This window comes from Buteo buteo, chromosome 22 (genome assembly GCF_964188355.1).
Source record: "Buteo buteo chromosome 22, bButBut1.hap1.1, whole genome shotgun sequence".
Lineage (NCBI taxonomy): Eukaryota > Metazoa > Chordata > Aves > Accipitriformes > Accipitridae > Buteo > Buteo buteo.
Window position 1 is genome coordinate 12,866,186 of NC_134192.1, and position 23,665 is coordinate 12,889,850.

At 40.2% G+C, this 23,665-nt stretch overlaps 2 protein-coding genes across 2 annotated transcripts in view; both read right to left on the reverse strand.

Annotated features, from left to right (window-relative positions):
• DRP2 (dystrophin related protein 2) overlaps nucleotides 1–1,598 on the reverse strand; it is a 39,233-nt gene extending 37,635 nt beyond the window's left edge. The window contains exon 1 of the mRNA XM_075053812.1: nucleotides 1,551–1,598. The gene's annotated coding sequence lies outside the window, so the exon portion shown is untranslated. The remainder of the gene's footprint in view (nucleotides 1–1,550) is intronic.
• A 2,511-nt stretch (nucleotides 1,599–4,109) lies between these two features.
• Nucleotides 4,110–22,083, reverse strand: CENPI (centromere protein I). The gene is made up of 21 exons (XM_075053818.1): nucleotides 22,008–22,083; nucleotides 19,913–20,240; nucleotides 19,493–19,630; nucleotides 18,402–18,520; nucleotides 17,144–17,251; nucleotides 15,856–15,904; nucleotides 15,513–15,559; nucleotides 14,729–14,818; nucleotides 13,085–13,213; nucleotides 12,658–12,822; nucleotides 12,276–12,396; nucleotides 11,979–12,070; nucleotides 11,531–11,648; nucleotides 11,369–11,433; nucleotides 10,800–10,897; nucleotides 10,262–10,397; nucleotides 8,348–8,472; nucleotides 7,213–7,261; nucleotides 6,823–7,056; nucleotides 5,169–5,210; nucleotides 4,110–4,350 (listed from the first exon to the last, which is right to left on the reverse strand). Exons 2-21 carry the CDS (start codon nucleotides 20,109–20,111, stop codon nucleotides 4,219–4,221), a joined length of 2,256 nt encoding a protein of 751 aa, XP_074909919.1. The 5' UTR covers nucleotides 20,112–20,240; nucleotides 22,008–22,083; the 3' UTR covers nucleotides 4,110–4,218.
• Between the last annotated feature and the right edge of the window lie 1,582 nt (nucleotides 22,084–23,665).

A 23,665-nucleotide genomic window follows, 5' to 3' on the forward strand; every position in this document is an offset into this window, starting at 1 on the left:
CTCACTCTCAGGAGCCACAGCACTACAAATAAAAGCAGTCCAGTGTGTATTATTAATGACAAGTTATCAGAGGATCTAGGACCACAGCCAGACTGGAGTTTCACTGTGCTGTGATTCTGTAAAGATGAACCCTTAGCCAGGTCAGATCCCTCAGTTTCCCTTATTCTTTGATCCTCTGTGCAAAGATTTGTGATAAACCATGTTGTCACAGCAGCTGAGAGGCAATTGCCCTGCCCTAAAGGGCTTATAACTGAGCTTTAACTAAAAGACAAAGGGAGCCAAGTGAGGAGACGCTGGGTAGAGGCACAAAAAAATTAAAACTATATAAAAAGGCCAAAGTGAATTTTATTTTGGTACCAGTTAAATGTTATTAGAAGAGTTCAGGAGCGCACATATTGGCAGTTGTTAGAGCTGCAGTGCAAGCCTCAGAGGTTCAATTTTCTGAGTGGCTACAGCTGTACCACCTTCTAAATCCTTGGGTCCTGATTTATTCATGGCATTAGGAATGCAAAATGCAAGCAGAGGGAAGTAGGCCAACAAGAGAATAGAAAGCAGGGACACAGAAGAACCAGTTTCTTCATTCCAGCTGAAAACAGGTTGAAATTATTAACTCTTTCAGAGCAAGCTCTCTCTGAAAGGGCAACACAGGCTGATGCATAAAAATACACAAATGAATCTCTCCCCACAAAAGAAGATAATGATTAACAGAAACACAAAGCAAATGTGGCTTCAGAAAAAGAATTCAGCTTAACTCTAGCCTGAGGTATTTGCATTTTCAGATGCATACTGCTCAGGCTAATGTGTCTGACAGGGTAGGAGTTAATGGCTTTGGTTCTGTGAACTGTGGACCAGATGTTCAGCTGGTGCAACTCAACATAGATCCAATTAGAAATTGGTGGAGCTATGCCTGCTTACCCCAGACAGGATTCTGGCCCTGTACTTTGAAATCCTATCTAATACCCAGTCAAAGATTTTTCTAGAGGGAAAGGCCTCACTTTTTGGAAGCATCTGAATAGGCTACTAGAAAAGCTGCAGAATGTGGTTAAGCTGAAATGACCACTGCCCTGGCCTGCTTGTAGTATTACAAAACCCCTAAATCGAAAGCATGTAGAAGCCTCCCGAAAAGGGAGGCCAGACAGGAATTGGAGCAAGTCATCAACTTTTATTGACAGGTAGACAGGACACAAACCAGCATTCCCTGAGATCTGCTGATACTAGAAATTTGGATCTTGAAACAGCATCCTTTAGAAAGAAAAAACACTCAAGAGCAGACCCAAGTGACATGAAAGCATGCACTTTCTTTCTAGTGAATCATGTTGAATATAATACCCTCGGAGGGAGGTTGCAGGCCTGACCTAAACTGAAATATTCTGGGGTGCTGGTTGACAACATGTGAGTGAGCCTTAAATGAACTTTTCATCCTGCATCATTCTTATCAAATAGTACCACAAAACAGTTGTTTCTGCTAGTTTCATAGTGTATACATACAGGCAGCACCTTACAACGGGCAGAAACAGGCACTAGAAGTAAATCGCTGATTTGTCACTTACCATGAAATGGATGGGTCTCAACTATCTGCATTTTAGTCCTCAGAGCAGATGCTGTGGTCAGCCAAGTCTCTGAGCACATGCCTGTAATAGAAAATGGTCTACAAAATTTACCATGGTGATTAGATGGTAAAGCGTGGGGCAGGGGAGGAAGGAAGAGGTACAGCAGCATATTCCTCCCTAAAAGGACCATTCATCCATTCAAGTGGAATGTTAGTAAAGTCAGACAATTAGAGAAAAAAAGAAAAAAATCCAGCTGTGAAAGAAGACAAGAACTACCAAGGTGTACAAAGAGGCTAAAAGTCATCTCAAGTGATCAGTAATACCTAGGCACATCATTGCTGCATGGGAAGGATTTTAAACAGCCATCTTGGCCAACAAAGCTGACATTAAAGGAAAATTATCTGCCCTGTTTCTTTATTTCTGCACCTCTAAGCATCCAGCCTGTGCACCTGAATGACAAAATTGTACATAATTTGTTTGAAGACTTTTGTAACACAGGGCGTAATAAAAGACCTGTGATGCTTGTTCTGTGTTTTCTCAACCAAACACCAGCCTCAAGGGAAAACTGATCTCAGGGACCAATAACTATACAACATTCAGTATATCCTAAAGGATTCTGCTATAAGACTCTTTAAATACATTTACATACATCACACACACTCTTATGAATCTAGGCACCTTTCACAACTGAAATGAAGACTTTGGCAGCACCTTCTAGTCTGACAGGAATGATACAGAGCTCTGCTCCTTCCACATAAACTCCAAACAGCACCCAGGTAACATGAAGTCTGTCTTCCTAGCCAGAACTAAATGCTTCTTCGAGGTGTTCCGTATTTTCTCCTTTCTCCACTGAATGAGTGTGCCGTACACAGATCCATAACTGGATCCATGTCTCCATCTCATGTTTCCCTAGGGCTGTCAATCCCTCCAGCCCTATTCCTATACAGAATTCCAGTGCAGCAATATGGAAGTACAAGTCTGGTCAACATCTGAAGACAATTGTATGGTGTGAGGACAAGAGCTAAGGATTAAGTTGTCCTTATGGAATGCAGTACACAGGCTTTCCAGTGTAAGTGCTAGCATTTCCAACACCTTTCTGACAGTAGCTTCATAGAAAAACTATAAAAACAAGTATGGAGCTACCGAGGTCTATTTCTTGGGTCCTTAGCTGAAACCTTTAACAAGTCTAACAAACAACAGGCAACACTATGACAGGGATTGCCGGCCTTTAAAGGAGATAACTGGTTCTATGTTAGGACCACATCTTGAAACATAGCCACTTGGAAGAATTTGTAATTTGTGGAGTTTCCCCTCTTGAGTAAATAGAATCAGGGTTTTTGAAGATCTGCTTCTCTTGACAGAAATTATAAGCATTCCACTTACACTAGCTGGAATAACACAGCCAGATGAGAAAGAGCAATACTTTAGTCTAAGCAGATCTCTCTGCAAATCTCTCTTTCAAAGTCTTCAGTGAAAGATTTTCTTATTCTCTGGAGAATATATATACACATATAAATATATATACACATATTAACCAGATCATCTATTTGAGCTGAGAAGTATGGTACTCAACCTAGAGCCAGTATGATTTTGAGAGGATGAAAAAACCAAACACATCCTTAGTGGCTCTGGAGTCACTCTCAGGACTGTTTCCTTTACAGGATCAAAGTACAGATTCAAAATGCAACATTCAGTATACTCTGACCCATCTTTCAAATGGTTACAATCTCGTTTTACAGCAGTGAAATAAAGTTCACTCAGATTTTGGAGACCTGAGTTCAGCTTCTCCCAACTTCTACTCAGTGTTAAAATGAATTGACAGGAGAAGATACATTTTGTAGCAGTTCCTTCAAAATGGCATGTTGGAAACATTTTACAGAATATAAATTATATATATGTACACGTATAATATACAACACGTACAGAGCTAAAACCACAAACGGGAAAACTACATTTGCACTTATCAATAGAAAATGGTGAGCTGGTGGCAACTCTGTTCAAGTGCTCAATCATCAATAAACCATCAAGAAACCATCAACTGAGCACCAAATTTTCCAGCTTCATTAGAAGAACATTAGAAGCAATGTTGGCAAAAAGTCTCTTTTGCAAGCTTCATAATGAAAATGAAGTTCAGGAAGGTCAGTTTGGTCAGCCTGTTAAAAGCCAGTATATACATGGTACAACGGGGAATTGGTAAACTTGTAGTGCTCCAATCCAGTACATATATGGTATCCCTGAAAGGCTGATTAAATTGTTTCTCATAACCTACTGTCGAGGAAGGCAAAGCAGGTCAGGGATCAACATTAGTTATAAATGAAGCAGCACTGCTCACTGCAGTTTTGAGATGGAAAATGTTTCTCAATCAAAGCAATTACTCCAACAGAAAAATAAGGATGAAAAATGTGGATGATACATAACATATAAGCTTAGCATCTTCAGACCAGAGAAGTTCAACAGGTACAAGAGGGAGGGTTCAGTGTTAGTGAACCAAGCCAGCCTAAGCATTCCTTCTGTGTCTTTGCTTTCCTAAAACAGATGTCAGTACAAAAATGCAGACAAGTGTAATTGCTCTGTTTCTTTCCTCTGAAGAAGGAAGACTTAGTAACACTGTCCATTGTATTCTGCTTTCCTGTTCCATATGATAAAAAGGCTCCAGTGAGTCCCAGGGTCACACTTGCACATTCCCTGCTTTACTGTGAGAGGCCCGGGAAACACGATTGATGCTGCTTTCAATAAAGACCTTCAGGCCCTTTAAACCATGCGCATAGAGATATTCCAGATACCAGTTCCACTTCTTTCCCTATAAAAACAGAAGGCATAGTCAGATGTACAAGACATAACTTAGTCTCTTTCTTAGGCCAATCTGAAAAGGTCTGCAAATATCACCTTCCACAGTTTGACAACATCCATCCTAGTCTGTAAATACCCACAGGTATACTGGGTCATGTCCTCTTCCCAAGTGCCCAAACTTTTCACTTACTTATTACACATTCTTAGCTTGAACATGACAAATCATGATCTTTTTTTAATACTGAAGATGTTTATAAATCCCAGTTCTAAAAGGAGAAAAGTCTATTGGATCAACAGTGAAGATGTCAGGAACCAAATGAACATGGATATTAAAGCCTTCCTTTCATCACTAATGGTGATTCTTCCAGATCAGGTTTGAAGTACACTGTGATACAGGAAACGAAACAACCTGCCACTGTATTTGCTAAGTGGAGGATCCCTGTTCAAAGCTATAACAAAGCTACACATCCATCTCAGAATTTAATATTAAGTTCCTTGATAATAGAAATTCTGCTTCAGGTACACCAAAAATATGAAGCCTGCAGAGAACAACAAACAGCCTTGTCCTGATACTGCACTGACTTATGGAGGAAATATATAAAAATCTCAGACCACTACCCACAGATGGCTAGATACATAACATCTCAGATGTTGATGCCCTCATGTTTGGCCCTATTAAGAGACTGAACCAAAGTCTACAGCTGGAATTTTCCTCTTTCAAAGTTTTTATAGAGCATTTGTGGAATTGGTGAATATTATCACCACATCCTCTTCCACATAGCTGCTGAAAATCGCTTGTTTTCATTTCACTAAAACAAGAAATCTTACCTTAATTAAACTGAAGTTGAAGGTGGTATCATCTGGCCAAGCCTTAAGGAGAGGAATAAAAACAGTATCAAGTCAGATAATGAGTATGTCCAGAGTTGCTGGGCCTCTGCTTAGTCCCCTCTTAAATCAGGAATTGCAGGTGTGCAAAGAAATTCAGAGTTTTTTAATCATACTTCAGAATGGGCTACCAGCATCATACTGTGTCCGTAAGTGGCAAGGTAATGTGGAGACCCTCTTGCCCTGTGCTGCAGCATTACTGGATAGCAACAGAGAATATTGATAAGTATCTTTAACCATTGTCTCTCTACAGTGTAAAAGCTACCCCTTCAAAACATTAAATACATAATTCCCAACAATGAGAAAGAGCAAGAGGAGAGAACCTACTGACATTTAGATTATTGCTTGTGTTCTTTGAGTGTGCTGCAGAGCAGTGCCCTCTGGTGCTCAGCACTGAAGTGTTTAAGAAAAGATGGCACTGCGACTAAGTATTTACTATGATAGCTGCTAAGCAAAATCTTTCTTGGTTCTGCAGTAGGAAGAATGCAAAAATTCTCCACCAGAAGGTTTTGGGTTGTTTTTTCGGTTGTTTGGTGTTGGTTTGTTTGTTTAGGTTTTTGGGGTTGCTTTTTTTACTTGCAAGAGCTACAAAGAAGAATCAGGAAGCCTCAGAACAGAAAGGATCTAGACAAAAGATATGAAAAACTAATCCTGCTACAACAGGAGAAAGACCAAGGAAAAGAAGTTGTATACAACAAAAATAAAATAGCCGCCTCTGGCAAAGACAAAACTTGGGTTTAAACAGCACTAAGAGACAAACTACCTAGATAGAGGACACTGAGTATATAAAGGAAGTAAAATTTATGAAGTCTTCCTAACCAGCATTCTTTGCTTCAACTTTAACCTCAAGTTTCCCTTGCTTCATTCCAGGAGCCACACCTACGCATACCTTCAGTCTGCCAGTGTTCATTGCAACAAAACGGCATCTTTGTGCACCCCCTACAAAACCTCCGTTTTTAGAGCAGCATGCACATCTCAGAACAATAGCAACTCTGGCAAGCTGCTCCCTTCACCATTCAGTAGCTGCATTGAATATATGATGGCACCCAGAATTCAAGATGACTTCTAGCAGAACTTGTATCAGACAATACAAGAGAGCACCATATTATCTTAACTTCTGTACTTGAAGTAGCTACTTGTATTTCTTTTTTAATAGGCGATTCTCAAAAGCTACTGCAAGAGCCAGAAAGCACTGTTACCGTGTGCACCTGTATACAATTTAACTAAATATTTCTCGACTTGCTGGAGTTTAAAAGTTTAGGTCACACTCCATATTTTGTGGGGCAGGATGCACTATTGCAAAGCTTTTACTGAATTAGTAATTTATTTCATTATTTTGCTATTTTAGTTCTATCCTCAAAATGATAAGCACAAATTCACATCTAAAACTGTTACATTCATGCTTTCATACCATGCCAACAAAGACTATTCAAATTGTGCCACTGATTTGACACAAACACAGAATGCCATACCAGCTTCTGAAAGATCAGTTGACTCTACAAATCAGCCAGTACACCGAGAGACACTTCTCTACAGAAACTGTCAAGCCAGAACATCTGGTGATGCCAAAGGCCTAAATGTTGGCCTATACCATTACCTGCTGCAGGAAGAGAACAGCATAGCCCATCATGGCTGGGTGGTAGACGATGTTAAAGCTGTTTTTGAATTCCTGCACTGCGGTTTTCTTCAGCAGTTCGTCATCCATATGAAGACCTTGAGGGTGAATATCCTTCTGGAACACACTGGATGTCCACAGACAACCCACCATAGCTGTTATGTACTGGTTGTACTCTTGGTATGTCTGGTTACTGAACCTGAATTGCACCGTTTCCTGAGGGGCAAGAAAACAAATCAATAAATAGCATCCTCAAAGCAGTTGTGTGCTCTCTCCAGTCCTTAAAAGAATGCCATCAGAGCACCTCCCCTCCATTCAACTAAACCCTTTGCTAAGGTCCATTCTAGCACATAGCAGATTTGTCCACAATACCTTTTTACTCAGCTCATTTTCTTTTGCAGCCACCAAGTTGGTTCGATACCTGAAAAAAAACAAACAAAAGAGAAAGTTGAGGGCCTGTAAATTTTTACTACCTAGCAGTGTTGAAAAAAGCTGGAGGAATGTATAAAGAAAGCTTATTTCCTCCATGAGAGATCATCAAACTTTACTGGTAAAAAAGAAACATGAAAAAGAATTCAAAGGGACTTTGTCAATTGGCATAGAACTCCCTTTCCAGGCAGAGTAGGGAGACACCTGATAATATTCATCTCTTAAATGACTAAAACATGACTGGTTTGCCTGGGACAGTCACCTTCATAAAGGCAATACACAAGAATTGACACAGAGCCTTAAAATCAGCAGAAAAATGCAGTGTGTTTTTAAGAAGGGAGACTTTCATTCACTAAGCAGAGAAACAGAAACCACTGAAAGTAACACAACTTGACAGTTGTTCTATATAATAAGCACTAGCTCCTCTTATTTCCCAGAGACCATCCTGTCATGTTAATTACCCTGCAAACTCCTTGGAGAAAAAGCCACATGGAGAGCCCTGTGCCAGCTGTCAGCAATTGACTATTCTTCTTCTCAGATGCAACCACTGGAACTAACAAGGCCAAGCACAGCGGCCATGTTGGTGGATCCTGCAGAGCACTAAACAGTGCTGTCTTTGGACCTGCAGGCAGCACAAGGCGGTTCCAAATTCCCACAGTTTGTAGGTGGCAGAAGTGCTTCCTACTCAGCACATTACAGAATTTGTAATGAAAAGCTCAAGTTTAGTGGTCAAAGGACAGGAGTGAGAAGTTGTATAGTTAACTACTAGTGATTCCAGCTGGCTGACTTAAGTTCTCACAAAACAATATGGGAACTCCTTCCTTCACATATCAAAGACATGGAAATAATACTAGGAAAGAGGTCAGAATCCTGCTATTTTGGATAACAGACTGAAAAGAAGAGTAGGAACTACAGCTATAAAATCCTGTATCATGAAAGCTGGACACAACCGGAACTTTCACCTTTGCCTTGCATGGTAAGAAAAAGTAGATTTCAGATTTTACACCAAAGTAATTTCATTTCCAAAAGACAGAAAGAGAAGACAAGGAGTCCCTACAGCCCACACCATTTGTAGTACCTGTACATAATGTAGCAGAGCTGATTCAAGCTGACAGAATCCATGCTGAGAAGTGCTGGGTAGAAAACTCCAGCAGGAGGCATTATCAACAAAGGCAGATTGTATCTCAGATACATGTCACACGCCTGCAGGAATGAAAGCAAATCCAGGCAGACTATTACTACCATTAACAAACCCTGAAGCAAAAGAGAGCATGACACTGCAATTCCAGCTAGCTCCATCAACTTCACCTAGGAGGTAAGGCCAGGGTGAAGCAATTCCATTTGTTTCCTTCTTGGTATGAGACATATTCATCAGTTCAAATCTTGGTCTCTGTTTCAACCATTTAGATATACCATATGTTTTGACATCGTTACTTGCGGAGTCAAATCTACCCAGATCCCTATAAAAAAGCAGCAGCCATTTTTTTCTGATCTTTTATATCATTCCGACATACGTCACTGGGATTGCACTAGACTTGACCTTGTTCCTAGCCCGGTTTGCTGATAGCAGCAAACCAAACAGACCACACACCTCGTCCAACTAGGAAATTAAATCTTTCTATTTGACCTTGCTGGAATTGCACGAACACACAATAAAGCTTTGCTCTAAGAGAAGATGATATGGTCATAAAACATGGGTTTATTATCAGACTCATGTTTAGAATTTAAGGTTGAGTTTAAGTAAAAAAGACATTTAAAAATTTCTGCAGATTTAACAAGATCTTCAGCTATGACAACAGTCTTAAATTATGGATAAATAATTGAAAGCAATATTGCTGTAACTTAACACATTGCTTCCTGTGTAGCTTAGCCACAGTAACTATTCCCAAAGGTATGCTCTTCAGGAAGGTACACATCATTCTCAGAAGAGTAGTGATCTAAGAATATACAAATCTAGTCACTACAGCTCAGACCATAAACAATTAAGCTGTGACAGCCCACCATCCCAAACATGGATACTTTTTACATTTTGTTAAATTAGGTACAACAATCGTTTTAGGACTCCTTCTCCTAATCTCATAACAGACTTTTCACTAAAGATTGTTTTCCAGACCTTCACCTTTCCTCTTGCCTTTGGTACAGCTATACCATGTAACATACAGGCAGATATTTGCATGTAACTGAATTTCTGGTATTTTCAGAAATCTAGACTCTTTACTTAATATCTCCACTGCATGATTTTAGAAGTCTCTAGAGTTCTGAATACATAAGCAAAACATCAAGAAAACCCTAGTTGTCTGCTAGAGCACCAATAATCATACAGCAAAGGGTGCATTATTCTCTGTATATTCCCATAAAATGAGCATTTATTTTAAACACAGTCTTATGCAAATGTCATTGTCCATTAGTTTCGTGCATTTTTAATGGACATTTTAGTTACAAGTAGATTCCAGAACTATCATTGTTTTTTCAACTCTTCACAATTTTATCCAAATCGTAGGAGCAACAACAGCATGGCTGGAGTTCACATGGCAGTAAGCACATCTACAGAGAGGACGTGACGAAAAGAGAACAGGCTTAAGCCTATTTGGTGCTGCTTAGTTTGTCTACAGGACAAACTGGGGAAAAAATTTCATTTTTTAAGGGAACATTTAAGGGAAAAAAATCAGGATATGTTGTTTAAAATTGAACTGAACATTGTTCTTTTCTATAAATTAGCATTAAAAAAGCACGTTATGCCATATTGTTACTTCCTCTTCCACAGTACACCTCTGACTTAAGAGCAACCACTTTCTAGCAGCATATTTAGTTCTGCCTGTGGATGCAACAGCAGCAATCACCTGTAGATCTACCAAGTATTTGGAACATTCTTGCATTTATTCACAGAATTCTGTAAGCTATAGTAAGGAAGGTGTTTTCATGCCCTAGCTTAAAAATGCAAACAGCATTAGAGTATTGGGATTTTGAAAGCCAAAATTAACAGGATACATACTGTCTCATAGAAATCCAGGATGAAGTATAGCAAGAAAGTAGGATTGTTTTCCAAACGCAACGCAAGAGTAGAGATCCATCCAACAAAGTGGATTAGTTCAGCCACCACGTTCAGTAGTTCAGAATGGGTGGTATTCCTGCAGCAATGACATGACACAATATTGCTAACAGTAAAAAGGAAAAGTGGTAAAAAAGAAGTTGAAGTTTATCCTTCTGCCCCACTAAGTGTTCAGCAACATGCATTTGCTCTTCAATATATCTAGTAACATATTGTAACCAACATTATTACAAACATGACCCAGCTGTCAGTGTTACAAGGATGTTGACTTCTGGACATTTCAATTTTCAGCATCAACAGAAATACTTTTAAAGAAAGAACAGGATTCACAAAGTAGCTTACAATACACAGCAGAAACGTTACAGCATTATTAACCTTCTAGTTGGTCTTTATGCTAGGTAATAGGGCTAGAATATGTATCTAAATACACTAGTGAACCATGCACAGAACACTGTATTGCATTCATTTCAGACAAACTTACGAAGAATGGACTTGAGAATCAGACTGTGAATCCAGATGAATCACATGCCAATTTAACCAATTCTGCAACAGCTCTTTCAGGCACTCAAGAATACTGCACTGCAAGAGGCAAAAAGAAAACAGGTTGACGACAATTTACGTAAGTGAATAATACTAAACAAAAAGTGCCACAAGAATTGACATATATATAAGGAAAAGTATCAAGAGTTTCTCAGGACCTCACAAATAGCAGTGAGATAATTGCATGTCCCCTTGAACTGAATGTATGCATTACATAGTTTTTCCTGGAGAATGTGAGTTTCAAATACTAAAATCACAGTAAAACAAACCAACTATTGTCCTGTGTACTATCAGTTCTTTTTTCCAGTCAAAAAAGTCAAAAAAGAAAATATCTTAAAGGCATTCAAATTCCAAAAAAAGTTATGTTGTAAGTATATATTTTACCCTCATTTGGACACAGACTTTCCCAAAAGAAGTCCCCTATACAATCCCTCAGACTGCTACAACTGACACAAGTGCAGATAGCAATATCAACTAGAAGTAAACAGCAACTGTACTCACTTAAATTACCTTAAAGTAAAGGGATGATGTGAAAAAGAACTGTGCCAGGGGATCATAGAGATGTGACTTTATTTCTGGAAGAAATAAGAAAGCATTATGCAATCTGTGCACAAATTCTGCCCCGAAGATCAGACACTGTCCAGCCTCACCCAAAGGATCTGCAACGCATACCAGAGAAGCTGCTGAGGGGGATCCAACTCACAAGTCTGAGGATTTGTGATCGGCAGCAGAAGCCATCCCAGAGAGGAAGGCTCTTATACAGGAACTCTTCACATGAAGAAAATCCCTCCTACAAAGCAGAAAATGAACACTCAAAAACTCATCTCGTATGCCTGCACCTTGCCATACTCACTGCACCCTGGAGAAACAGGCTTACACCTCCTTCCTGCCATACAATTCACCAGGACATTCAAATTATCATTCTCAATGTCATTCTCAAATTATGTTTCTTGCAGAAAAGAAGGCCATCCCCAGAATATTGACTCTCTATAGGAATATGTATTTTTATTACTTAGGACACTGTCACTTCTCAGAGATACTACAGGAAACAGGTAAGTCCCGAAAGTATTTTAAGGGAAGACTTCATGAAACCCTTGGCTTCCACAAAACAGGCACTTACCTGCAAGAAACACTCGGTCTTGTAGACAGTTTCCAGGAAGTCCTTGAATTCTTCTTCATCTTGGTTATTATCAACCGCACACCAGGTGCATTCTAAACAGGAGAGAACACTGTATTTGAATATGAGCACAGCAAGAATAAGCACAATCAGAAACAAAATTCAGTTCTCCTCCAGTAGCTGTTTTAACACTATGTGATTATCACTATAAATCTGAATAGCAAAGTACCATTGTTGAAAGGTGTAAAGCTTCAGGCATCCTTTACCTCCCTACCATGCAAGGTAATACTAAGTTCCTACCTTCCTGAAGAGTCTGGCCCATCCAATAGTAGAGCCTTAGGTAAACAGATTCATCTTTGATGCAATTCATGTAGTGAAGCAATAAAGGGTTTGTTAGCACTGAACCCATCTGGGAAGGAAACTGCAAGAGAAATCAAGAAAAAAAGTTATTCAGTATTTACATCAGCAAATTGCCAGAGAATCTCATTCTGCCAGAGTTGTCCAATCCTTTCACCAGCAACAAGACCATCTCCAGGACTCATTCATCACCCTCAGGTAGGACTAGATGCTCTGTTAGAACTAGGTAGCCCACACACTATTCACATATAAACAGGGCACAGAGGAATATCCTTTGATCTCTCAAAACATTCAGTGAGCTTACCAAGACCTTCCTGAAACTCACTTCTAGATGGTGAATATTTTGTAGAAGCTGAGAAAAGGTCTGCAGCTGCTCCACTCGAAAAGACTCACTCACACTGTACAAATCAACACGGTTCTTTTTCTTGTCCTCTTCTAAATTATTTGTGTTTGTACCGCTCGCAGGTATAATCAACTGGGTATTCCATTTCTGTAGAAAAGAAATACAAATGAATGACAATGACTTGGTTTCCAATGAAATCAAGTGCACTTGTGACCAGTGTTCCCATAAAGACCCTGTTTTGCAAAAATGGTATCCAGGCTTTCATTATAATGGGAATGCAGCATTTCTATATAGCTACTCCACCCTCCCCAGTGCTACAATAAAGCCTGACTCCCATTATTTGGCAATATTCATTATGAAAACAGCTGCCTTGCACCTTTTTAGGGTCTACCTCAGGCCCATAACCTACCCTTTTTCGTGACTGAGGTTGGGCTGTGCCTAAAAACAGTGGTTGGAACACTGGAGAGTTTTCCTGGTTTCTTTGCCTTACTGTGTTGATTCCTGCTTTCCATGGGCCCTCTGAATTCTTGAAGTAAGTCTGAAAACATAAATGAGACATCTATGCAAGAAGCCAAACTAAGACAAAATGACAGAAAGATCAGTTTCTATTCTGATAAACATCACCACAGCAATGTATATACACTCAACTCTGTTTGACAGACCAAGAGGCTAGGTTTTCACAGCACAGAACTCTCATTGTTCCTCAGTTTCATTACCTTTTAACTATAGTTCAACAGTTACACTTTTATTTCCTGCTGAAACAATGTTCCCTTTTTCAGAAGACATGTCCAGCACTTCTGATTTATAATCCTCATTCAGATCAATCAATTTATAGCGTAAATCTCAAGCATATGTTAAAATAAAGCATAACAAAGGTATGCTTATGCAAGTTACTAGGAAAGCTTCCCGAATTCAGCATCAGTAATATCCACCGAACAGAACAATTCAATGAGTAATTGAATTCTCAAATATGTGGATACTACAGTTAAAAAGAAAACTGGAAAAATGAACCCAACACCTTTTCTGCACAAAACTTATTTTTTGCCACTTCAGTTGCAATCAGTCTTTAAATCCCGATCAAATGCCAAATCATCACAAAAGTATCAGACTGGTTTGGGCCTAGGTAATCAAGCTTTTATTATACAAGTTAACACAGCATGTTCATAAAAACAGCTGAAGATGTATTTGAGTTTTAGTTGCTAGTTATTTACTTCACTTCTGTGCATGCCAAAAAATATAAATTCTCCAACACATGACTGTGCAACACAATGCAAAGTATAAATTTATAGAGCAAAGTACACAAGCAGATTGAAATATAACAAATTCTTTTATACAGACAGAACTTGCCTACTTATAAATTAAATGTCTCTTCTAAGAAAAAAAACCACAAAACCCTAAGAAAAAACCCCAAAACCCAAACCCTAAGTCTATCCCATTGAAGTACCAAAAGAAAATTTTTTGCAGAATTTAGGTCTCACCTGCTGCTATTTTCTGTTATATATTCAGTTTCTGCTACATATATTCTACTTGGTCAAGGGGCTAATCACACACATAGGCCTTTCTAAAACGAGAGTCGTATTTTTTGCTGTTACCTTGAGGCTCTGACAAATCAGCTTACCGCATTATTTTCCCCACTTTTTTTCTCTTTCCTGTGACATAGACTTTCCAAGTAGGAAGTTACTTACTGTTCTTCATTATTTGTACTTGAGAAAGTCAGCTATTTGGACTGTGCCTTATACAATTAAGACAGTTTGTTTCCTGAAGAACTTAACACTGTGTGAAACAAGTCAAAACCAGCAAGAACACCAAAAGGAGTATTAAAGTAAACCTCACAAGGAAAAAGGTACATGCCATTCCATTTCAAATCATCTCCTTGTGCTGAAAAGGGAACAAAATGCAAGGCTAGGAATCCTCATCTAAACCTGATATTACTCAGTGAAAAGAGGAAATAGAATTAATCTTCACCACTAAATCATATTATAACTTACGTGGAAAGCTCAGTACAAATACTGTCATAAGTACTGGTTCCAAGTAGATTAAATCTAATTCTTACCTTCATTTTCCCAGGAAGGGTTATGGTCACCAGCTCAGGACAGTAGAGTTTGTAAAGTGATAGTAGAGCCTGCAGATAAGACTGCATTCCCTGTCAAATAGCAGAACAAGAGGTAAAACACGTGGGGTATGTTTTTATACAGAAAGTGAATACTGTATTCTAGAAGCAAAAAAACCCCAGTGACTACTAAAAGCTTTCTAAAGCTACATGCCAGTAAGTAACCATAGATGAACAACTGAAAATGAAAGGCAGAACAGAAACCATGTAAATGAAATACCATAGGAAGGGGATTGAAGAAAGAACTTTCTGTAGTCATAACTCTAATAAAAAGTTTAACAATCAAAACTATGAAAAATAGTCTTCTGCTGTCTAAATGCTCCAAAAACATGTTGTTATAATAGTTTTTTCTTACAAAAAAGGAAGCAAGATCCTCTACAACCGTGTATTTCTCAGTCATTTTTTTATACCACTTGGAAGATGAATAGAAAATTAAAGATGGTAATAGATAAATGAAGCTGCCCCTTGCTTCAGAGATTTTACCACACCTAGTCATAAAACGTATAGCTTTGTGCATGTCATTTCTGTGTGCTCATAAAACACAAATGAAAATTAACGATGCATATGCAAGATGGACAAGCCCTGCTGCTACAACTACAACCTACAATTCCAAGTCCAACCCTGTCCTGAGACACTAACCACTCTTCTCCATCCTGTAAGGACATTAGTCTTACAAACTGCATTATTAACCACAGTTCAAACTCTACAAGATTTGAAATAAACTCACCATTTTTGCTTGGAGGTCAAGCAGTCTCCTAATCCGAAAAGGCTTGACTAGAAACACCATCAAGAACATAATGGATTTAAAAAGCACTGGATCAGATATTTAAGCAAAAATGCAACATCACTTTTATTACAGAAAGTCATGGCAAAGAGCAGAACCAATCAGTCTTATTTCTAGGCTAGCAGACAGGTTTCCAAATCAGGCTGAACTACCACTCATGCTCTCTTACCTTAAAAGCAATATATTGGCTAGTCATTGCATTAGCTCCTTTGGAAGAAAAGGCAGTGCCAGCAAACAGAATACGAAATAAAATGGTATTCCGTCTCATACAATTGGATATACTCACCAGTTTCTTTCCTGGTCAGCAGGTAGAGCAAGTGGCAGACGTAAGGGCACTGCAAAGAAAAGGCAGCAATGAACTATCCTGCTGGTGCAGACTGCTAACCAAGATACACTAAAAGCAACATACAGGCTTCACAAGCTAACATAGTTTCATTCAGTTGGCTGCCTCAAGTCATCACTGTGTCCCCACTGGGACAGAGCACACCTTGCTTCACTTAGAAAGTAGCATTTTTTTTACATGTCACATGTCAATTTTATTTAAAAACATTATCTACACTATGAGCAGTCCCCATAGTAATCAAGCTACTCAGGGAGCTTGGATCTTGTTTTTTGGAACATGGTCTAGATATTTCAGGAGTCAGCAGTGAAAGTACAATTACATTTTCAAAAAGAAAGGCACCTTTGAATCAAAATAATTTATTAGAGCTTCTAACTACAGTTGAGGCTGTAAGGGTCTTAGATTAGTTTCACAACAACTCTGGTGCAATTTCCAATTGGCCCATCATGCCTGAAAATGCTATTTTAAACAGTAAGAACTTAAATCCAGTTTTATGAAAAGATTATAACTAATGTTAACCTAAAACAATTAAAAACTTTGCAAGAAGTATAACTCAGAACTTCAGGAACTTTAAAAGTTAACCAGAAAATATTCTAAACTGAAAGAATGTTAACAATTTCACATCTAACATGACTGGCAAGATCATCTTAATATGAACTGAATCCAAACATTTCAATATTCCAGCACCTGGATTTTACAGTTGCCATAGCAGAAATCTCCTGATTGCTTGTTCTCATTTAAGCCACATTTCAAATCAATTAAGTAGAACACCATTTAGAGTTCCTCACCTTTAAAGAAACATTGCTCTAAAAGGTTTTTTTTTTCTTTTTGCCCAAGGTGTGCAAGTCAGTTTCTCCGCAGGAATGGGAGACTTCACCTGCTGATGTCTGACATCAAAGGCAATCCCAGAGACTGCAGCATCGTAGTCACTCTTTGGAATTTAGACAGAATATACTGTCACTCTGTTTGTGATGCAGAATGGCAATCCTTGGAAACATGCTTAAACAACCAGACCACAGCACTGAAACTAAAACAATCCTACAGCACTTCCCTGTTTCTGAATCTAAATTACCCAGTAATCTTAGAATAAATAAATAAAAAAAAAAAATCCAGCCATCAGAAAATGGTCTCTAACCAACAGCTACTCTAGACTAACTCTAGCATTAATATGCATACTACTTATGAACATTTAGGTTTATTTTGTCAATTCCATATATTCTTCAGCTCTCCTTACCATCTTCTCATCTTGCAGGAAGGAAAAGAAGAAACCATAGAGGGCATGAAGTTGTTCCTTATGATCAATGAAGTCAAACACCGCGATCAGCCATCTTAAAAAAAGCAGCTGCAGGAAGGAAAGAAGCCGTATTACATTAAGTGATGGGTAAAAGCAAGACAGACTAGTCACTAGACAGTTTAAGAGACACAATCATGAAGGATACATGCCACTTTCAAGGACAACCAGATAGTTACAGATGAACAGTACAGGGATAATTCAGCTGTGGAAGAAAGCCTGCCAAGAGCACCAACTACCGTATCAGAATGGAAAAAGCAGCTCAGTTCTGAACATGTGCTAACCCTTAGACATGATCTGAGGGCCCCTCACTACAAGAAAGACAGTGAGGTGCTGGAGCATGTCCAAAGAAGAGCAATGAAGCTGGTGAAGGGTCTAGAGCACAAGTCTTATGAGGAGTGGCTGAGGGAACTGTGGTTGTTTAGCCTGGAGAAAAGGAGGCTCACAGGAGACCTTGTCACTCTCTACAACTGCCTGAAAGGAGGTTGTAGGAAGGTTGGTGTTGGTCTCTTCTCCCAAGTAGCAAGTGATAGGACAAGAGGAAATGGCCTCAAGTTGCACCAGGGTAGGTTTAGATGGAACACTAGGAAAAATTTCTTCACCGTAAGGGTTAAAGCATTGGAATAGGCTGCCCAGGGAAGTGGTTGAGTCACCATCCCTGGAGGTATTTAAAAGATGTGTAGATGTGGCACTTTGGGACATGGTTTAGTGGTGGACTTAGCAGCATTAGGTTTACGGTTAGACTCAATCTTAAAAGTCTTTTCCAACCTAAATGATGCTATGATGTAAACCTTTGAGCAGACTACATGAAGACAAACAAGACTGTTTTGCTAACATTGTCATGTCGTCATGTATGCCATGGCCAAGGTACACAGAACATAAGGAATACCTTGCTGAAGTTGGTGAGGAATGCGTCACATAGGTGAAGTATTTCACAGAAATGTTGGTGGGGAAACCATTCCTAAGGAATTCAGGGATACAAGACAAGGAGGAACTGTGCAAATTTCCTCTCACACTTAAAAAACATTCCTCAGTTCCCACTGCGTTCCAGCAATGGGCGTCTCTGCCAATTTTTTTAAATGACAGTATCTTACGTAAGAACCTCGTACATTAAAACCTAAGGATTTTTTCTTCCTAAAATAATGTGTCCTCATCATTTCTGTGCAGAAGCAATAACTACTATAAACATTTACTAAGTTACCTGGATGTTGCCTGAGCATTTACTGACACAGAGCCAAGATACAGATGAAACCACTGAAGTTTCTGGTATTACTGAGGCTGGAAGCAGGCTCTTCAGTAAGCGAGTATTCACTGTATCAGCTGGAAAACAAACAATAAAATAAGATGGTGCCCATGTATCAGGTTCTTTGACATGGTTTTGCAGCTTAGGTAAAAATTCCCTCTGGACAAGATTATTCAGAGGTTCATTGCTTGAAGTAACAGTGCACAAGAATCTAGTAGGGACTTACGTATACCTCAAAAAATGATGACAAATATTTCTTTCCAGCTTAAAGAAAGAAAATGGAATATTGAGTATTTTAGTATTGAAATAGCCTTTAAACTCTTGGCAAGACAACCAAAAGTAACACAAATTTCTGGTAAAATTAAACGAACAATTCCTTCAGCAAATGAGTATATGACTGTCAGCCAAACATCAGCAGATTAGTGTTCTGGAGATAAGCTAGTAATTTTAAATCAAGAAAAGCACTAAACCACTTGTATAATGGGGAAAGAACCTTGTGTGCTCCTCTTGGGTTGGAGGGAGGGGAAAGTTTAAGGTTTTTTTTCATTGAGTATTTCATTATTTAGAAGTATAAACAGTGGCCACCATTTCTAAGAAAGCAGCATGAGAGCTGCACTGACATTGCTCAATTGATTGTTAGGATGACATTTTACTTTTAGCAAGTTTCACTAATACAACTACGTCAGTTTGTTCAATTATTTTGATCTTGGGGAAAAGTAACCTACACAGTTACAACAAGGCAAAGACACAATGGTTGCTAAAGACATACTTTAAGCCTTTCAGAGACCTGCAATTACAAACAAAGGAAATAAGCTTTTCAAAAAATATTTGTAACAAGCCTCATATTTTTCCAGATATCACTCCCTTGTAGCAAAACCTGAGGTTATTTTAGCATGAACTCAGAAATTACACCAAAGCATGCCAGAAAGATTAAATTTACACTAAAGTACCTAAAAATACAGTCACCATAAACACATTATCTCAAACAGGTTTGATTAGAGGGGAAAGACATCCACGGAAGACACACTAGCAGTATATAAACATTTTACCAAGTTTGCCACTGAGTGCCACGTTTAGCAATACATCAAATGCTTCAGGGGGTAACCCACTTTGCAGGGCAATGCTTTCCACAGTAGTCAAGTGTTTCTGCAGAACACTGTTCTTTTTCAGTGAAACTCGGTCTTGAACTAGGGGAAAAAAAAAAAAAGACAACACAAGGATGAGACAACTTCTGAACTGAAAACAATTTTAAACTCCTCTGAACTGTCCCTACATATATTCCTTTTTGTTGGGTTCTTTACATAGTAACAGAAAGGGGAAAACCTTTTAAGACATTAAAGAAATATTACAAATCTCAGGCAGTGAAGAGGGAAAACAGCAGGTAAAATTAGGGTTTTTTTATCATTGTTGTTATTAAGAATTCAGTTATTTTTTCAGTACTTGGTAGCTAACCTTAAAACTGCTCTTACCTTTCTCAAAGTAGCTCAAAGCTTGCTCAAGAGAGCCTTGCTTGCTGTCGTTTTTCTGATTGTTAGGAGACTGATTATTCTGGACATTTTTTTCAGGGTCAATTGTCCTTCCTTTTCGCCATGCAGAGAGATCAGTTTGATTTTTATGGTGAACTTGCAGAGGCTGCTTTTGGGTCTTAAAACTCTGTCTTCGCGGCATCTTTTCAGACTCTCAGCTGAGACTGGAGAATTTTATTCATTTGTCATGTGGGTTCCAATCCTTCAGTTATGAAGAGGCAAGAAAATAGATCAGCATCCAACAGCTGAAGAACATCAGAGAGCCAGTTCCCTGCAAGAAAAGAAAAATTTGTTTTCCTGACAAACAGATTTTAGAGGGATCCTGCATAACGTAACAGAGTAACTTCAGAGGAAATCATTTAGAGCTGCCTGCCACCAAAAAGATCAGACAATATATTCAGAAGATGCACGGACAAGTGTGTCAAAACTCCAGTCTTTCTTTCATTAAAAAGGGAAGAAAAAATGTACAAGTAAAAATTAACACAAACTCCTTTCAATTTAAAAATTGTCTGATAAAATTTTATATAGTATTTTAATCCAAAAATTAACATAAGCAGAAAGTTAGCAAAACACAATCAACAATTTTCTTCTGAGTTTAGTTTGTGCATTATCAGTTTCACTAATTGTATTGTGTATGCCAATGTAATCAGTCATCAGGTCATGACTTCCTGCAAGGTAATGTACAGATTTTAGAAGATCATAAAGAAACTTATCTTCCTATTTTACAAAAAATTAGATTATTCTGCAGCCTTTCTACCCAGCTGCTAGGATTGAAAGAAATATGACATTTTGGTAAACTTCCAAGTGAAGCACAAGAGCTACCAACACTACACAACTGCCTAGCTCTGGGCAAAATACAACCACGATAAGTGTCATTTTCTCCTCGATATGCTAGAAACATCAACCTTCTACCCACAAAATGTGAAATTTTGCTACAATTTCCTGGATTTGGTAGAGTATGCATGCGCGTCCCTAGATGGTAGAGCCTATCTTTTGCTTCCCAGCTTTCCTGACACAATAAAACAGAATGATTTTCAATTCCTACTCCCTCTTTGTCTCTCACTTCCTTAAGATGTTAGAATCATCCCTATTTTCCTACGGGTTTGTTTGTCACTAACTTCCCTGTGCAGCATACTAAGAACAAATCTCTGGCTAGATGTGTTGAGACCTGCTCTGAAGAGCACACAGGGCATTCAATTTACAAATGAAACCTACTGACATCAGGTGAAATGTACCCCCTCAGTATTAAAGGATAACACCAAACACACCAGAACTCCTACAAAGATGCTTTGCATGATGGTGGCTAAGAATAACTGAGATGCTTCGAAACAGTGAAACTTCCTGATGGTGACTATACCGTGGTTAGATTGACATGAGCTGGACTGACATGTAAGAGTTACAGAAAACCCCAAATGCTCTGGAATCTTGCTTGTTGCACCTTGAATCACCTGAGCACACTGTAAGCGGTTCAGAAAGCAGATCGAGCTAACAGTCCTCCGCTACCACACTCTGGAGTACAACAACAGCTTTCTCACAGAATCCTTAGCACCTGCTCTGCCTATTTTTTTTTCTTTTGTCCTGCAGGATTTCTACCAGAAAGGTTTGGTGGGGAAGAGAGCACCACCAGACCTTAAAGCAGAACTAACAGACAGGCTGGAACACCACTTCTTACTAACAGCGAGCCCGCCATTGCACAGCTCTTTCAGTACTAGACACTTCCACACGGGTATTTGGCACGAACATCCCTTCCCCTTCTCGCCAGCCGACGCACGCACACTCTTCCCCCTCCAACTCCACACAGCGGCTCCCCCTGGACGCCCCCGCAGACCCCTCTGTGATGCTCCGCAGAGGAGCGGCCCTGAGGGAACGGAAGGAGCCGAGGCCCTCCCGACCCAGCCCCACCGCCGCGCTCAGGCACTCCGGCTCCGAAGCCCGAGAGCGGCGGCAAGGAGCCCCCCCACCCCGGCGGAGAAGCCACCCCAGGGAGGCCCCCGGGCACGGGGCCTACTGCCACGGCCGCTGCCCCCGCCGCAGTTACCTCCTGTCAGCGCCGGCTCCAACCGCCCCGCAGTTCAAACCTCCGCGCCACACCCGGCGCATGCGCACTGCCCGCCAGCCACGGCCACGGCGGCCAATGGGAGGGCCCGGGCCCGGGCCCGCGCCCGCGCCCGCGCCCCCTCCCCCTCCCCGTCCTCCCCCTCCTCCTCCGCCGCCTCCTCGTCTCGCGCATGCGCAGGGTGGGAAGGGCGGTGCTTCTGTCCCGGGCGGTGCTGAGCATGCGCGGTCTCGCGGTGGCGTGGCGCGTGCGCAGCGGTCTCGGCGTGCCTGCGGGAGGTGGCCGGGCCGGGGGGGGGGGCGCAGCGGGGAAGGCCTGTGGGGGATGGGCCCTAAAAGGTTGGAACTGGAGGAGGGCAGCGATAAGCGGCGGTCCGTTTCACCCCTCTTTGGACGGGCAGGTCCTGCGGTGCCGCGGGCGGGTCTGGTGAGCCTTCCCTCAGGCAGGCCGCAGCTCCGCCCGGCACGCTCTGCGGGCGCCTCTCCTCTCACAACTTGGCGCTATTAGGTGCCTGCCATGGCAGCAGCTGGATGAGACCGACGGGAATGAAACTACGGGTTTGGGGATAAAAAGAAGAAAGAAAAGCGCGGGGGAGGGGGGGGGAGAGGAAGAGTAAATTGGCATCGTGGCCTTACAAAAGGACTAAATCAGCTCTTGGCGCCTTATCACCTCTAGCAAGCAAAGATGACTGCTAGCTTCCAAAAATAGTTTGCTAATGCTGGGGGGCAATGATTGAGGTCAACCTAATATAGATACATACAGAATTATTGTTACTGGGCTCCAGGAAGAATCTTTTCTTCCTCTGTAATAAAGAATATGTAGCCACCACTGCAGATCAGTGATTCGTACTGTTGGAAATGTGACAAGGGGGGGACATTTTCCAGAATTCACTTACAGTTTTTGCAGGGATAAGCTTTGCTATGCGGAATATTTTACATTTACTATTATGGCTTCTATACAGGTTTTGGTGAAGAACATTACAAAAGACAAACACTCTTTTCCAAAAGTTTACCGAGTTAGCTGCACATGTGAGGGCCAGCTGGCCAAAAGGTTGCAGCAATTCAGTTGTCAGTACTTTGTGTAGGAATACACATCATGGTGTGGTTTTGAGTTGGTGGTATTTTTATTTCGTTTTGAATTTAAAAGTGAATAACTCCAGTTAGGGCATGGTAGATGAAGTGTGTTTTGGGAAGTAAAGCAAATTCTATGTGCATTTGGGATGACCTTAAGGTAGTCCGTAAAGACAAGAGATTGTCTAACAGGCAGCCTGTTGGTACAGGGTGCACATCTGATAAGAGATAACTGGTCACTCTTTAGGGTTCTAGGAGGATTTTTCAGCATATATATATTTGGGATTACATTTGTTTCAGCAGAAAACATAAGAAAACTGGATATACTGCATATGAACATCCATTATCAATTTTTATAGAGATATTATACTGACATTTTACTGCAGTTTTAATGTCTTTTCTCACTGCCACATTGTACTGAAGCAGAAATTTATCTGAGACTGTTTCATGAAAATGGTCAATTAAAATGCCTGTGGTTATTAATATATAGCACAGTAGTGTTCAGGCGGCTTCCGTCCTGCATCACCTTGTCTTCCTCTGAAATTCCCCTGACATGATTCTGCCCCTTCT